General features: G+C 38.7%; 2 protein-coding genes across 17 annotated transcripts in view; one reads left to right on the top strand and one right to left on the bottom strand.

Annotated features, from left to right (window-relative positions):
* The window catches only part of SGIP1 (SH3GL interacting endocytic adaptor 1), a 211,995-nt gene that overhangs the window by 10,035 nt on the left and 183,645 nt on the right, over positions 1-18,315 (top strand). The window lies entirely within an intron of this gene.
* LOC118626302 (THO complex subunit 2-like) lies at positions 12,763-17,457 on the bottom strand. The gene has a single exon (XM_036255778.1). It carries the CDS (start codon positions 17,455-17,457, stop codon positions 12,763-12,765), a length of 4,695 nt encoding a protein of 1,564 aa, XP_036111671.1.

Genomic DNA, 18,315 nt, shown 5'->3' with positions numbered 1-18,315 from the left:
TATGCTCTCCCCAAAGTACCCATCTGTTGTGTAGAATCGCTCTGGCTGAGAGCCACACTCTTGTTCCAGGTGCATGCAGTTTTCCAGTATCACACACATTCTGCCTGACTCCTTTCTTTGTTTGCTTCTCATTTTCAGAAACACCAGATTTCTTTGTAGAAAAATTGGAAAATAGGTAGATAGAAAGAAGAAATTGAAATCACCAATAATCTCATTATTCTGCAATAACTACTGCTAAATTTGTTGAGTGTAGAACATAGGCTTTAGGGATAGATGACCTGAGCCCTTTAAGGCTGAACAATATCATCAGTTGAGGGGGTGAAATAACACCTACCACATAAGACTGTGGGGAAATGAAATAAGATAATCTGTGGATGCACTTAGCTGGCATTTCATGTAAGCACTCAATGAATGCTAGGTCTTAATTGTTTTATAGTCAAAATATGTATTTGTGTCAAAGACCCCAATTTTATCATTACATAATATACACACATGTATACATATATGTGTGTATACACAGACACACATGACTTTTTCACTTAATATTAAATTGTAACCATTATCCTAGGCAGCACATATATTTGTTAAAAGCATGGGATCAGGAGAAAAGCTTCCTAAATTTAAATCCTCATCTCTCTATCCTTACCAAATGTGTGAATTTAGGCAAGTTAACCCCTCTGTGGGTCAGTTTCTTCTTTTGTATGAGATCATCTCTATCTGAAATTATTATAAAGATTAAATGAGTTTAATGTATTATACATATAGTTATTATTTTATTATAATATATACTATATAGTAAATACTCAGTCAAGAAATGTAAGCTATTATTATCATTGTCATCAGTCTCCAAAAGCATTGTTTTTACTGGTTGTATAATATTCTATTCTATAATAATTTTACTATTCCCCTATTAGACATTTAGACTACTAGCTGGAGACTGATTTTTTTTTTTTTTCATCCTCACCCGAGGACATTTTTCCATTTTTTGTACAGATAGAGTGGGAGGGAGAGAGAGAGAGAGAGAAACATCGACGTGAAAGGGACACATCTAGTGGCTGCCACCCGCACGACCAACCAGGGCCGGGGACAAACTGCAACCGAGGTACATGCCCTTAGTGGGAACCAAACCCGGGTCTCTCCGGACCGCAGGCCGACTCTCTAACCGCTGAGCCAAACCGGCCAGGGCGAGACTGATTTTTATACTGAGCTAGAATGTCTCATATTAATGAGTCACACGGTATGGTAGAAATTCTTGATTCTCATGTAAAAGATAGCTTGGTGAGGTGGTGAGAGTTCTGTATTGGGTTCTAGTCCTGGCACTATCCCAGCCAGCTGTGACTTTGGACAAGCTTTTTAACACTGGAGAGAGGGGGAAAAAGTAGTAGAAAGAGAAATTGATTGTAAACAGATTCTTACATCTCCTGGCACCATTCTTTATTAGCTATGATATTGAGGCCAAGAGTTTTGCCAGGTGAGAAGGAACTGATTTTTTATGACCTCTTTGAAGGTCCTGGCTGTGTATCTCAGGCAAGTCACTATGTCTTTATTTTCCCATCTGTAGAATGGTAAATGGTATGAGCTTTCCTGCCTTTCTCACTTGGTTGTAATATCAAAGCACAAAATATATGAGAAAGTAGTTTTTTACTATAAAACTATGGAAACCTATCATTCATATGAGAACGTATTTTGAAAGCTGTGAATCTTTATATAAAAATAATGTAGTATTAGGGCTATTATTATATTTAGTATCTTGGAAACTATTTTCAAGTAAAGGATTAGATTAGATAATTTTGTAGTTGCTAACTAGTTTTGAGATTCTGGGCTCCAGTAGTAGGGTTTCAGGATGTGTTCCCACTACAGTTAACCCCTGTTTCCGTATCTTCCACCTTTCATGCACACAACTCTTTTTCTTTATTTCCGGATTTACTTGGATGGGGGATGCTATATATACTTTTGTTAAACTGGGTAACAATATTATTTCAATAATTAATTAGTAGTGGGAGAGTTTAAAATACATTTTAAAGTGTGTTCAACTGGCCCAGCCAGTGTGGCTCACTGGTTGAGTGTCAACCCATGCACCAAGAGGTCACCAGTTTGATTCCTGGTCAGGGCACATGCGCAGGTTGTGGGCCAGTCCCCAGTTGGGGGCATGCAGGAGGCGGCCAATCAATGTTCTCTCTCATCGATGTTTCTACCTCTCCCTCTCCCTTTCTCTCCCTCTAAAACCAATAAAGAAAAAATATTTAAAAAAATAAATGAAGTGTGCCCTGGCCAGTTTGGCCTAGCGGTTGAGTGTTGGCCTGTGGACCAGAGAGTTCCAGGTTCGGTTCCCGCTAGAGGCACGTACCACAGAAAAATAAAAAAATAAAAAATAAAATGTGTTCAACTGAAATCTATCTTGGCCTAATTATGAAACCAAATACAGTTCTTTGCCAGATAAAATTATTTAATCAGGACTTCTTCTCTTGATTTTTTTTTTTGCTATCTTCTATCTTTGTAGCAAACCACTTCAGTTGGCACATTGAAGAACAGAGTTTGTTGTTCTCTTGATAAATTTCGACTAAGACACAGAGGAAGTTTATAGTGGCAATAAAATGCTATGAGTTAGCCCTGGTTCTAAATATGGGATACATGTTTGCGAAACACACACAGAGTCCTGTTTTCATGGAGCTTTCATTCTATTGAGAGGAGACAAAACTAACAAACCAAATGAATAAACCATAGAGTTTCAGATGGTGGTAAAATCAATGAAAAAACCCAAACAGAAATCACTTGGAAGAGAATGGGGAGGTTGAGAAAGGGGGATAGCAGAGAAAGGTACTTTAGGTCATCAGGGTAGTCATTTAAGCTTCTTTACTGTGGCATGTAAAGATCTGGGAACAGAGTATTTCAGGAGTGAAAAATAAAGAGGTATAAAAGGCCTGGAACTTGGTAAACTCAAGTCAGTGTGGCTACAGACCATTGAAGGAGGAGGAAAGGAGTCAGGAGAGAAGGAAGGTAACAGTAATGTCAGGCAGGGCTTTGTGAGCAATGGGGATGAGTCTGGAATATATTTGGAGGCAACAAACAGCCACTGTATGTGGTTTAAGGAGAAAGTCATGCTTCCATTTGCACCTTCAAACAGTTACTTTGGATGATGGCTGAGCATGAACTTGAGTAGCTATAAGTGTCATTCTGTTTTGTTGTGGTGGTCTTGTTTTTGTCTTTTGAGAGAAAGTTGTCTTGAATCTGAGTAATAAATACTCTGATTTTATTTAAATTTTACGTGTATTTTTTGTAAAGCTAGGAGAGGTTGGAAAGTATTGTGGTACCCTTCTCAAAGCTACTGGGCACCATCACTGCTGAGGTCTGAGGGCTGAAGTCAAGGTTTAATTCAGCTACTGAATACATTATTTTCCTAATCCAAGTGGTTCTGGTATTACATTTTCTTCCAAGACATGTTGACAGGTGAAAAAAATGAAGATGTTAGAAATCCAAGTATATTATGTGGGTTGTTTTTTTTTATGTACTTGTTTTTAAATGGCTTTGAAACACTTCAGTTCTTTGATAGTCATTTTGATACTGAATCAGTTTTTAGGTTGGCTCTCATCACTGAGGCTCTTTCTCTCTAGTCCAGATCAGAAAGATAGAAGCACTTAAGAGATCTTACTGTTGACAGAGGTTGACCTCTCTATATGCCCTTTTTCTCCCCAAATGTCTCCATTAAACCTTCATGTCCTCTCTGAATTTCATTGGCAGAGATACCTACTGACTTGTTTAACAAGATTTACCTGTGCAGTCCTCCAACTCTGTAGCTACTCTTTCTACCTGCAGGTGCTGAAACGGTCTATGCTCTAAAATTATTTGTAACTCAGAGGAAAATATACAAGGCTTCCTATAGGTGGAACTTGTTCCTGTTCCAGTCTTCTTTATACTAAGGACTCTGGTTTTCTTTTATAATTACTTTTATGACATAGAAAGTAAGTGAACAGGCTTAATGCAAATCCTGCCTCTGCAACTTAACTGGATGTGTGCCTTTGGGCAGGCCTGAGCTTCAGGGTTTTTTGTTTGTTTCTCCTTTTTCTTAGCTTTCTAATCTATCACAAATTCACAAATTGTCATCAAGTATTTATTGAGGTGGCAAACTTTGTACTAGGTACTAGGTGTATATGAGCAAACATCATGAACACAGGCCTGTGGGACTTATAACAGAGTGACAAAGACATTAAATTAATACAGGTAACTCAATGACCATAAGTGAGCAAAGTGCTATGAAGGAAGCACTGAATGGGATTCTCAACCAGCTTTTTAAAATATGGGACCTAACCTGATAAGGTGGGAGTGAATTAATATTGTTGCAAGTATTACAAGACACTGTGCTTGAATATATTTCCTGTGGCTTTTGCATTCATTGCTGTTGTCATTGTTAATATTACACACACCCATGCCTGTATATATTTTTGCTTCAGTGAGCTTTCCAGAACATGTTACATGGTGCTCCACACATGTCTACTGACTGTGTTCTTGGTCATTTGCCTAGAGCTGCTCTGCATCTCTGCTGCCAACTTACCTAGTTTCTGACCTGGTATATGAGCAGTTTCCAGGGCTAGCCACTCATAGTTTGGGTTCCATCCATACATTGAGTCTCCTTAGAAGATGCCTGATCTTATTGTTCCATCTCCTAAAGGAACTAGATCTCAACATGACAGCTGTCATGTTGCTATGCTGCTCCAGAAGGAAGGAGGAATCTTTTAGGAAATTTTCTGAAAAAACAAGAGTGCCTGCCTCTCTGTTTAAGACCTTTTGAAGAGCCCATTGCTACATCTACTCTGCATTCTAAGCATCTATACTGGCTGAGTTATGAACCTCATTGTTTTCAATGGGATACCTCTTCCCATTGTTTGCCAGAAAGTCTTTCTTATTCACCACTGACCTGAGCCTAGACCCTAAATCTAATCAGATTTTTCCATTTCTCCGTATCAAAACCTATGAAAATATGATTTTTAAATTATGATACTATAATTGCATGTGTGATACATACATGTATGCAGCTGGTCAGTGAGAGGAATACCTCTTTATGGCCGCTACCTCTGAGAGTCATCTCTTTTGCCAGAGTTGCTCATAACTGACTTTAGTTCTTCCTTCCTTTTCTTCCTATTCTCTAGTTAGACCTTTCTAAATGATAGCTTCCCTATAACAATAAAAAAAAAAAAAAAAGCTGCCCCAAAACAGCCCTAGATCTTCAGATAGTGCATAATAAGAAAGACTAAGAATAGCATTATCCTTAAAATGCTCCATAATTTCTCTTAACAAGTGGGTACAGCTGTAACCATCACTCCCTCTCCCCACCAAGAGGAGAAAATGTTGGAGTTCAGATTTATTAACATGAACATAGTTGCTATTTCCTAAGTTCCTGTTTGTGCCAGAAAGTACTCTTAAATTTTCTATAAGCATATATCTCATTTAACCTATACAACAAGTCTATGAGGTTGATACTATGATAATTATTCCCCTTACAGAAATTAGAAAACTGAGGATCAAAGTGCTTATGACTTGCCCAAATATTTAGGAATTGAACTTGATCTGACTCCCAAACTTATGTTGTAAATCATGAAGTAATATTGTCTCTCAATTTTTACCTTTGAAAAATTATATTTAATACATTTCCACATAAGGGCAAACACAGAGATATCATATGTACCATAACATTTTATAGTTAACAATAAGTAATATTATTATAGCATACTTACCTATTTCTTCTCACCAGATAAAAATTAAATTTGAGAAGATTTCTGTCCAGTTCCTGTAATACCATGAAACATCTATAATATCGCACATAAAAATGTCCAGCTGATTAAAAAAAATGAGTAGATGATTATAGAGGTAACAAAACTATTCTCCAGGATATCTGTGTTCTGATTGTTTTTACAGTGATACCTCGGTTCTCGAACATAATTCGTTCCAGGAGGACGGTCGAGAACCAAATTGTTCGAGAACCGAAGCAATGAAACCCAATAGGAAATAATGGAAACTGGATTAATTCGTTCCAAGCCCCAGAAAATGCCTATTTACTGGCCTAATTTGTATATAATATGTAGAAAAACATAAGTCTCAACAAGAAATAAAAGTGTACAGTATGTCTAAGGGTTAAATTCAGTGTAAAGCGTGACTCTCTCCACAAAGCGTGACTCTCTCTCTGCACTCACACTGATGACGCAAGCAAGGCGCGCTGGGCCGAATGAACGCCATTCGGCTCAACTCAGCTCATCTCGGAAGTTCGAGTTCCAAATATTTGTTCGGATTCCAAGACAAAAGTTTCTCGAATCTCCTGGTCGAATACCGATTTGGTCGAAATCCGAGGCGTTCGAGAACCGAGGTATCACTGTAATTAGATTGGTTTGTAATTTCTTACATTTTACTTTAGAGGTGTCTGTGGGCACTCTATGTTAAAACAAATTTTAATGAAATATCTTGGATGTCTCGGAGAAATTTGCATTGTTTCCTATGCTAGAATGAGAAATCTATTTCCTCTTTTTGCACAACAATCTATTGGACACATCTCCTAGTTTCAGTTATAATAGAATTTCTATTTTATAGCATTTCAGAGACAATTCAATCATCAGTTGACTTTTGTTTAATATGAGAAATGAAGTTATTCTGTCTGGTTTGGCAAGGGTTATAGTTCCCAATTCCGCATTAATAGCTGCATTATAGTTAAGGCTTAACATTGTTTTTAATTTTAATATTTTACCAGATGCTTGGTCCTCAATAACTATAATAAAATGTGTATTTTAGAAATGTGTAAAAATATGCAGATCCTTTCCAAGTTTATTTATAAACCCGAGATAGAGCATTTATGCTATTTACTCTGCAGTAAATACAAATACAGCCATTAGGTATTGCATTTTTTACCTTGTTCTCATCACAAGTTCTTTAATCAGAGCAGGAAAAACAGCAGTGTAGATGAACTCTATAAGGCACATGCCCTCAAAATGTGCAAAAGTCCAAGACTGTTTGTTCTCTAAATGTGTAATTGACTCACAGAAAGGTGGGCCACAGTCACCCAAGGTTGGTAGTAATTATTGTCATTATTACTACTATTTATAATTTATCAGTGTTCCAGGCTCTGAATGAGGTGCTATATAAATGGCCTATCACCTCTGTCTCACCATAACCCTATGAGGGTTATTCTTATCCATTGGATAAATGAGGAAAAAGGCCCAAGGTCGCATGTACAGCTAGGAAATGGCAGAGCAGGAGGGAACTACTGAGTCCCTAAATCTGTGGTCTTGAATCACTGTGTTTAATGACTGCCAACTACCACTGTGGGCTTGTCTGAGGGAGCTGGGATGGTGGGGCTCTTGTCCATTGTCAAGAACAATCAAAGACTTCTCATGGGACCTCTTTATCCCCACTCATCACCCCAACAGCTCTTGACTGTGCTTGTCTTGCTGGCAATGCATTTTAAAGAGTCTTTACTGACTTAGGCAGCTTCATTTAGCAACACAATCTCTAGGCTGTGCTAGGTGTGGTTCCTCCATTTCCTCCTTTTCCGCACTGTGTACTGTCTCCCATTGTTACATTGCTCTGTCCTCTTTCTTCCCTCCTTTCTTCTCCTGTCTGCTTACCTGGGTTGCATTGTGCTGCTGCTTCCTGTGTTCTTGTTGGGTGGTCTCTGCCCTTCCTGCCCCCTCATGTAGTGGGGTTTAGGTGGCTATAAAGCAGTATGGCTAAGAGGAGTGAGCAGCCTTTAGAACTAGGCCACTTGGGTCAGATCTTGACCTTTTACTTACTGTGCAATCTCAGCTTATTCCCTTCTCTCTGTGCCTGTTTTCTGTTTTTAAATCTGTTTCTCCACTTAAAAATCAATATAAGTATAACTAATGCCTATCTCAGAGTTACTACGAGGAATAAATGAGCTAACACGTCTAAAGCACTTAGCTTAGTGCCTGGCACAGACTAATTTCTCACCTAATCAATTTTGTTCTTACATTTGCATGCTGGCAGGTAATTTAAGTCAGAAAATCCCATCATTTGGTGGAGACAGAAATGACTTCAACCACTACAAGAAAAACCTTTCCCCCAGGAAGAAAACAAAACAAGCTCTCCCATTAAGGTGCTTTCCATTCCTTCAGTTCCCCTTGGCCACAACAAAGCATGTTGGCGACTGCCACTGGGACCTCAGAGACCTAGTTTTGTTTTTCTCTTAACTCTTGCAAATCCTGTCTCACCAAATCCCTGCCACCCATATGTATAATGCAGAGGGATATTGGCAATAGCTTTACGTTTGGGTCATGGTTGACCTGGGTCTTGTGGTCTTAGGGGACTGGGCAGAAAGCTGAGGGGACAATGGCTTTCTGCTCACTTGCCTCACAAAAATCATGTATCAGAACATTTATGATACTTTTGCATGCAGGTCAGGAGGGGTTATAGTGTAAAGAATTCAAAATGACCCCCAGAGCCAGCTGTGCCCAGTACTTTTCATGAAGCATTATATCTGATGCTCACAGCCTCCTCATACAGATGGTGTTAGTTCTTCTATTATAAAAATGAGGTCGTCAACAGTGAGGCCAAGAGAGTTATGTAATTTGACTAAGGTATACCAGATTATAACACGTGTGCTCAACCACATCACAGTCCTATTCCCTTCACTTTGGTATATACTCACTCTCCTTCCTGCACTACCCTCTTCTGGCCTCAGTTTCCTCATCTGTAAAATGATAGGGTTTGGCCTGATGACTTGGAGTTCCCTTCCAGCTCTGCCATACTGGCCCTCTGGGTCAGCATTTGAATTTAGAAGAAAACAGATAAAATAGAAAGAGGAATCAAAGGTGATGTCATGTTCTCCTAACCAGTTGAGGTGATTAAAGCATTAACATGGCTCAAAGTATGTGTCCATCTGAATGTGTCCGGAAGGCCCCATTTGGTCACTGTTGCTTGGTTTATGCTGCAGCTATCTCTGGATCACATTATATAGTTCTCATTATCCTGTTCTTGTACCCACCAAACACATTTGGTTCCATTACCACTGAGCAAATCCTCTTAGGAATCCAGTAGAATTTCAAGAATTCTCTTCTGGTAGTTGCTGAATGTGTGTCACCTTGATCCAAAATTTTATACAATTTCAGAAGAAAAGGTGCTCCTGAGAGTCTAAACAAGGTTGCAGTCAAGTACAGAAGAGAAAGAACACAACCACCATTGGACTCTACTGAGTTAAGTATCTTTTGCCTTGTTCTTCATAGTTTTATGAGATTATGTACTTGCTCTGAGGCTCAGACAGAACAAGGCTCCATAGCTTGTGCAGAGAATTCATATTTGAATCTGCCTGTATTTTTTAGATGCTACCATGACCTTTCCCTTGGTGTAATAGTAAAGACACCAGATTGGAAATTTCATTCCAGCTTTGCTAATTTTCAGTGTGCTGTTTTGTTAAGACACGATTTATCAATAAAATCAATCTATAAAATTGATTATCTTTAAACTGAGTAATCTTACAGATTCTAAACCTTGAGCCATGTTAATGCTTTAATCATCTCAACTGGTTAGGAGAACGTGACATCACCTTTGATTCCTCTTTCTCTTTTATCTCATAGGTTCTATCACCAAGTAGTATCAGTTCTCTCTTCATAATGCCCTCTCTGTATTCTCTTTCTCTTTCTGTCACCCACCACTGTAAATCTGGACCTTATTTCAATCCTGGAATAAATTGCAAGCTGTCTATACTCCCAGCATCCACCCAATTTCTCTCCCAGAAAATGTGCATGTTTGCTCATTTCTTACTCTTGTCCAAAATCTCAATTACTCCTTCTCTAACACTTGTGGTATCAAATTCTTCAGGCTTCCACAAGCAGAAATGCCCCAAATAAACTTTCTATTCTCCTCTGTCCACCATCTTTATCTTATCTCTGAACCTTTGCCAAGGCTGTTTTTTGCAACTCTCTTCATAGAACTCTTCCAAGTCCTTCAAAGCCCATTCCAAGTACATAAAAAGAGTCCTGTCCCTCTTGTTCATTAAGAAACAAATATGCTGAGCAAAGCACAGTGCCAGGCACATAATGAGCACTTAGTAAATAAATATTTGTTGAATTAATGTATAACTCCACAAAGGTATTCTTGACTACTTTATCCTACATGTATATCAAGATTCTTTAAACCCCAATGGCACCAATTTAGCAGCTCTGGGGCCTTATAGTGTCAGAGAGTTGCTTTATTTTCATATACGTAAGGAAGAATAAGGTCAGTGAAATCAAAGAAGTGTTTAAATTAGTCAAGTGTTCAAACTAGCCATTTCTCTTACAGACTTGAAGAGGAGGAAACTCTTCCTAGGTATCAGGCCCTGTTCTGAGTGTTCTAGCAATATTTACTCACTGAACTATTACAACAACATTGTGAGGTAGCTAGTATATTATCTCCATTTTACTGATGTAAAAAAGATTCAGAAAGTTTAGGTAATTTTCCCAAGATAAGAAAGTTATAACATGGTTTAACCATGATTTAGACCCAGACATATGGCTGCAGATGTGCAATCATCAGCACTATAGTATGGTATGATACCTCTCACACCACTTCAAAACAAGAAAATATTGAATATACCACCAGACTAACTCCAAGAATGAAAACAAGCAAACAAAAAACCTCTTAAGTCAGACTCTACAGTCAATAAAGCACAATATATTCTTATTAGGAATGGATAGCCCTTTAGATTCAGCTCTTATTTATCTATAGTCACCAGTAAGATGCTCTCCTAGCTGTTTATAAATAGTTGTACTCTTGTGTTTTAGCATTAAATGATAAAAAGCTAGTGCTGGAGCTGTTTTGTTTTCCTTTGAAGGGTCTTCACTGGCCCTCTGAAATGCCACATGGGTAATCGCAGAATGTGCCTTCTTTAAGGAAGCTCTGCTTCCTGGAGCTTCTCTGGCATGCTGTCCTAGGAAACTCTGCACTGCAAGTGTCGAAGCAGCTGAATAAAAATGAAGTGGGCATTTGTATTTCCCCATTGATTGAGTTGGCTCAATCTGATGTAGGTTCAGATTCACAAAAGCATAGACAGGCTTGCTTCCAGGCTTGCAATGGAGATGGAGGAAGGCAGACTGTGTGCCCAGCTTCCTTGCAAAGCATGGCATTAGATGTGTGTTAGTGGTACCCTTTAAAACCAAGACTCCAGAACTCCCCCTCCCCCACCAGTCACAGGATGATTTGTGCAAGAAGCCTACTTCTGATGCCAACTGGACCCTGTTCAAATGAGCGTGCAGATCAGAAAGTGTTATTATTTTTTTCACAAGGGCATAATTTTAAGTGACTTATATTAAGATGCAATGTCTGCTAAATTATAAAAATTGCTTTAAAAATATATTGACTTAATTATACTCATTTTCTTTTATGTATTGACATTTTTTTCAAATACTGTATACTGAAATAAATTCAAAACATGATCATAACATGTGGCAAATAACTTATTTGCCTAACATTTTTCGCATTCATTTCTCAAATAATGCTTAATGCATTAAACTTTATAGGTGAAAATGCTAATATTCACATATTTCATAAAATCAGAGCTAGAAGAGCCTTAGAAAATAATTACTTGCATGAAATGCTAAAAAATAATTTAAATATCATTTCTATACAGCATTATGTTCACATCATGTATAATCTTGATATCATCAAAATTATAATTGTCATACTAATGTTGAACTTATCATTTTAATACTTAAAAATTGTTTTTCCTGTCCATAATTGATGAATGGATAAAAATTATGGTACACATTCATGCAATGGAATATTATTTAGTTATAAAAAGAAATGAAACTGTGATACATGCTATATCATAGGTGAACCTTGAAAACATGAGGCTATATGAAAAGAATCCAGACACAAAAGGTCACATATTGCATGATTCCATGTTTATAAAATGTTCAAAACAGGCAAATCTACAGAAATAGAAAGTACGTTAATCGTTTCCAGGGGCTGGGGGAAGGGGAGAATTGGGAGTGATTGCTAACAGGTGGTGGGGTCTCTTTGGGGTGATGGAAATATTCTGAAATTAGTGGTGATAGTTATACAACAAATTGAATATACTAAAAACCATTTCCAAATAGCAAGTTTTACGTTCTGTAAATTTTATCTCAATTTTTTTAGGTGGTAAAAAAGCTAGTGTTCCAATCAAGAGTATCATGGTATCAGTATGGCCATAACTAGAGTAAGAAATGACATCATGAAGATGTCACAATAGGAGAATTACTGAGCAAGGAAAACTTTGGTGACATATTTAAGAGCATATGAAAGGATAAAACTGCTATTGCTGTTAAAACATGCAAAGATGATCTTTCCCAGGAACTGAAATTAAAATTTTTACAAGAAGCCAAAATGCTCAAGCAATACAACCAATCATCCCAGTAATGTCAAACTTACAAGAGTTTGAACATAAACACAGTCTATTTACATCATTAAGGAACTGGTTCCAGGAGGCAATTTCCTCCCCTTTCTGAGAAAGAAGGATGAACTAAAACAGTTAGTGAAATTGTCATTAGATGTTGCTTCTGGATGGCAGATCCTGGACAAAATTTGTATAATCAGGGTCCTTGCTTCAAGGAACTGTCTGGAGGTGAAAATAATGTTCTGAAAATCAGTGACTTTGGAATGTCTCGTCCAGAGGATGGTGGTTTGTATTCATCTCTGACTTAGAGCAGAGTTCCATTAAATGAACAGCACCAGGAGTTCTTAATTATGGGCAATGTAGTTCTGAGAGTGATGCATGGAGCTTTGGCATCCTCCTCCAGGAGACCTTCAGCTTAGGGGTCTGTACATACCCTTTTTGCCACTGGAGGAGAGTTTATCCATCTTTTCAGATTTAAATGAATCACCTTTTTCTTTGCCTGAAGATTTTGACTTGTTTTTTTCCTTGTCTTTCTCATTTGGATAAGTAGGCTCACATGGACTTTCACTTTTGTGTTTTGAAACTGCAGTTGTTCCATTTTCCTCTTTTCGCCTCTTGGTTAAGTCCAGTAGCATTTCACGATCATTGTTTGAGTGGTGCCTTTTCCGCTCTTTCCTGTCCTTTTCATCTTTTTTCTCTCTTTCTCTGGACCTTTCCCTTGACTTGTCCAAATCTTTCTTGTCCATTTCTCTCTCCTTACTCTTAGACTGAAGTGAAGGAGTGTGATTAAGGTAGAGCTTTGCTGAAGACTCCTTGAGTTCGATGAGACTGTCCTTTACAGTTGAGGAATGTGATGGAGAAAGGTAGGTATCAATTTTACGGCGTTTTTGTTCCCTTTCAGGCTCAGTGATATCTGAGCGGGGAACAGGTGACTTCAAGGACCCAGAAACTAGTCTTTTTTCTCCTCCTTTAACATTTTCTTTTGATTTCATTTCCTTTGTTGTATCTCTTTCTCTGGATGGCTCCTTCTCTCTTTCCTTTTCTTGAGTTCCTTTTGATTCTACACTGAGGAGAGTAGTCTTGAATTTTTCATCTTTAGCTTTTTCTTCCTTCTTGAATTTTTCTTTCTCTTTGTTGGACTTAGGTGTTCTTTCCTTTGTCTCTCTCGCTTTTTCATCTTTATTTGGCCGTTCTTCCTTTGGTTTTTCTTTACCATCTTTACCAAGCACCCTGGTCTCTAGAGTAGTCGCTGGAGTCTTTTCTCTTTTCTCTTTTTCTTTCTCTTTCCCTTTTTCTTTGTCATTTTCTTTAATGGTTTTGCTGCTATTAGAGCCACTACTGTCACTGCTTGAATTGCCTTTTGGTGTGGCACTAGATGCTTTAGTAACAGCTTTCACACCACACTGAGATCTCTCCCTTGATTTATCATTCTCCTCAGCACAGCTTTCATGAGGTTTAGATGCACTTCCTATGGACGATGAAGAAGACCCACCACCAGGCCCATTTTGTGTGCTGGCAACTGCATTCCTCAGAGGGGGGTCTTTGTGATGAAACTCATTTTCAGGTATCATGTATGACTTTCTACTTTTCAACTGCCCAGAGTAGCCCATAGCCAATGCATATAGATCAGGCCTCTTCTCTTTTTCTTCTTGGCAGATTTTATGCACTCTTCTTTCTAAAGCCTGACCCAGATTCAAAACTTTGGGGTACCAAGGAAGAATTTTTGTTAGCACAATCAAGATATTCCTGATGTGAATATATTCGCCTGTTTCAAGGCAATGTACTGATGCCTTGGTTAGTTTGTAATGCCATTTATGTACAACATGTCGAAAATTTTCATAGTCTAGTTGATCAGCTTTATTTCCACCATCGAATCCAGTTGCCCGTAATATAGTTAGGAATCCTGGATAATTCCCACATTCCTTTTCATATGTGGCTCTATCACTGTGCCACCTGGTCACTGTCTCTAACATGCAGCAAAGAAATCTCCCATATCGACTAGCTTCATTTTCAGTACAGCTTGCAACTGTGAAAATTATGTCAGAGAAAACTCGATCATAGCAAAGAAGTGTGGAAAAATTTGGAGTTTTCTGTTGATGTACCAATTCAACAAAACGAGCACAGTAAATAGCATCAATTGCTGAAAAAATACATCGAGGAAATATACACAACTGTAAAAATTTTGTGATGGTCTCATTTTTGGTAGATTTTGCTAAAAGCCAGTTGTCCTTTTCCAGTTTCAGTCTCTGTAGAACTCGCTGTACATGTTCCACCTGTTTCTTTTCTTCTTCAAGAAGCTTATCCTGAAGGGCAGTACAGCGTTCCTTCTCTTTTTTCTTTTTATTTGGAGGCATTTCTTGATTGTCATCAATTGCTTTCATCTGGACTTTAAGTTTACTGACTTCCCGTTCATAGCTGGTATGTGGAACTGCAAGGTCATACATTGTCAATGACCAGAATGTAGCATAGAATTGAGGGCTGATGTCATCCCAGACTTTGGAAACATGTAAAGAGACCACTGCTTCATGGACAGGGGCCATCACCATTTCACATGACGTAATGTACTTGTGAACTTTATGTTGCTGTTTACTTCCCTTGTCTGACTTTTTAAGTTCATCATACTTGGATGAAATGTGGTGTGTATACATTGGCCTAGACAGAAAAAACGCTGCATCATGGGGTATATGAAATTCATTACAGAGCACATCAATTGAAGGCACTCGCTTTACATAATCTTCTGTACTTAGGTTAGATGCTAAAAATCCACCAAACTGTACCAGGGTATCATGACATTGATCATAGAGCTTTCCCACAAGTTTCAGATGCCTCTCTCCACCTTCCTGAAAGATCACCCCATTCCTCTGCTGAGCCATAATCAGACAGAGGGGAAGAGCAAGATCATAGTCCAGTAGTGCATCCTTTAATCTCTGGGAGGATTTTTTAGTGTTTCTGATCTGACCAAAATAACCACCCTCAGCTTTTAGTTGCTCTCCACCAGTCATGGCCTCTAACTGCTCCATTGTTATTTCCTCTGTAATTTCTATTCCTGCCATTTTTTGTACCACTTCTTTCAATATAAGCAGGTCAAAACTTTTGCCCGCCTTTAGCTGATTAGCCACATACTGAAGAAGACCAGCAAGATCAATGGGATATTTACGAAAAACTGCACCACAGAAACTAGCCAGACTCTGAAGCCAGCTTGAAATGGTTGTATCATCATGTTTCATTCTCTCCTTTTCTGGATTAGCTAAAGCTTCAATGATACAATAGGCCAAGACATCATAATTTAGTGAAGTGAGATATTTCAGTGAATCCACTACAGGTGTTATTAAATTGTCATACTTCTGTATTTGGGACAAGATATAATCAAACAAAATGGTTGGATTGCTGTGACTCAACTTCCCAATTTGTCTTCCAGAAGGCTTCACATTTTCCTTGGTTAGGCGCTTCATTATATATTTCACTTTGTCTATTGTTTGAGCTTTAACTTTTACTAAAAGTGGGTGACTGTTATAAGTTTCATTCTTCCACTGGCCATATAAACGATATCTATGCTGATATGGAAATGTTTTAAACATTCCCCATAGTTCCTCAGACATACAAGCATTGCAGTCCATCAAAGAAAGAGATGGAAGTAGTACCTGGTCAGTAATGCTAAGTAAACAGCCAAGGATGACTTCCGTTTTCTCTTTATCTTCTTGTTTGCTTCCATAAGACTGAAACTCCTTCATAAATGATTTGCCTATGCGCACCATTTTTGCAAATAAAATGGGATCATGAGAAAGGTGGGGACCAAGGTAACAGAACATATTGAAGACATCTGTCCTCAAATCTTCAAAGCTCTCTGCTTGTTTTGGAGCTCTCTTATTTTGCAGAGCATTAACAGGGGAGCCTTTAGCACCTTTAGGAACAGCAACTCTTCGGTAGAGAGGCTCAATAGTTACGTGAATGAGCTTGCAAATAGCAAGAGCTATTAGCTTATGTGAAGCAGCATAGTATGGAGGCATCTGGTCCATAATGTTCTGTGCATGCTGCCAATCACCAATCTTTAATAAGGCTTCCAACAAACCAAGTTTCTGGTTGTCAGGTGGCTTTTCTACTTTCTCCTCTTTTTCCTTTTCTTTCTCTTGCTTATCAGTTTTTTCAGAAGACAATACAACCATTGTAAGTTTTCTAACAATTTGCTTAGCTTCTACAATTTCTTGTTTATGTTCATCCATAATGCAATTATCAGCTGGAAGGAGATGTACATAAAGATCATCTAAGTCAATAAGATTAACTTGTAGAAGTACTGCTGCAACTCTGTATAAAGATGAAGGAGTCTCTCCATTTGGTTCCTGATAAAACTTGAATTTGAACCCAAGAATATGACACAGTGTTTGCAGTTCACACATACTCATGTAAGATTCTAATAAAGATATAAAGAAGTCATCATGTTCTGGTCTGCATTCAAACACTTCTAAAATGACATCCAAAACTCTATTGGGATCCAGATTAAAACACCCTATTAAAGATTTGATATTTTCTAAGATTAAGTCACTAGTAATATTTCCCGATAAATCTTGCCCCAATTCAGCAATCAATTTGGCATAACCTTCATTCTCTTCTCTTAACAAATTGAATTTTTGCTGCTTATAAAAGAGTTTTGTCTTGATTTTAACTGACCTTTGATTGAATTGCTGTGATTGTTTGATAAGTCCTAATGATTCCAGTGTTTCTGGATCCAGGCGTTCCTTTAGAATCGTATCTGAAACGAAACATAAACACGCTAATACCAATTGCGTAAAATAGTCCCTCTTGCTTTTTTCTTCCAAACAGTTTGTCTCAATATCTAATATGCAGAACACATCAGCAAGAATGGAGGGCATATCCTCACGAAATTCACTGATGTCATTAAATACATTAGATGCCTGTTCGTGCTTCAGATTTCCTTTAATGACATGGTATGATAACTCATAGAGAGCTTGCTGGAAATCTCTGGAAGTCGAACTGCCGTGGCTTTTATTTTCGCTAAGGAGCCAGCATAAATCCAAAAAGTCGCCTCTCCCCGATTTCTCCCAGTCCTTTATCCACTCTACCGGAACCAACACCGACGCGGCCTCCATCTTCCCCTCCTCGGTAACAAGGCCGGATGTGAGCTCGCCAGCGCGGGGTCAAAGGGAAGCGCCGCCCACTAGGAATGCTGGGAACTGCGAGTTCGGTTTTCGATTTCCGGCCCCACAGCCTTCTCCCCGGAGCGAGGAAGCGTTTCTTAAAGGGTGAGTGCATCCAGCCTGGATGAAATGATCCGGAATCCAAGATGATCTTAAACGGTCTTCCTGTTGGTTTTTCAGGCTTCGTATCTGCTCTACTTGAAAAGTTTTTCCTCAGAAAAGCCGAGGTCTTGATCACATCCATTGCCGTTGTTTCGGCAAACGTCCGCTTGGTTAAATCAAGCTCGATTAGTGGCAATTATGGCAGTATGTTGACATTTACAAGTGTAACATTCAGGTTTCCGATATTTGTTAAATGTGTTCTAGGCTCACGGCGAGGAGTAACTCGGAGGTTTCCGGAAGTGAGACAATGAACTGCCCCCTTAAGGTGTTGGGGTTCAGGTGGGGTCAAGTAGAGAATATAACTCCCCGAGTGGCCCGCAACCACATCGCCACATGCTCTGTTCTTCTCTGGAGTACTCATTGTAATGTAGGGATTTTTGTCCAGATGTCAAGAGTAAACTGCATCCAAACTGGTGTAAGAGCTTTAGACTTTTGTACACATGGCTGTGACGTAAGACTGGCGAGTTTCCCACACCTCACTAGTGGCCAGCATTGCTAATCAGTCAGCCGCCCCAGTGCAGCCTGCATCGGACTCCTCACAACAGGTTCGTTGGATTTGGAGCTGGAAAATAGGAAACCGGCTCACTATTCCTGCGCTTTGGAAAGTCTAAAATAAGCTGCGTCTTTGTTTCTCTTTCTAAAGTGGGC

This window comes from Molossus molossus, unplaced genomic scaffold (genome assembly GCF_014108415.1).
Source record: "Molossus molossus isolate mMolMol1 unplaced genomic scaffold, mMolMol1.p scaffold_m16_p_12, whole genome shotgun sequence".
Classification (NCBI taxonomy): Eukaryota; Metazoa; Chordata; class Mammalia; order Chiroptera; family Molossidae; genus Molossus; species Molossus molossus.
The sequence above is the reverse complement of the archived record's forward strand: the minus strand, read 5'-3'. Positions and strand labels throughout refer to the sequence as shown.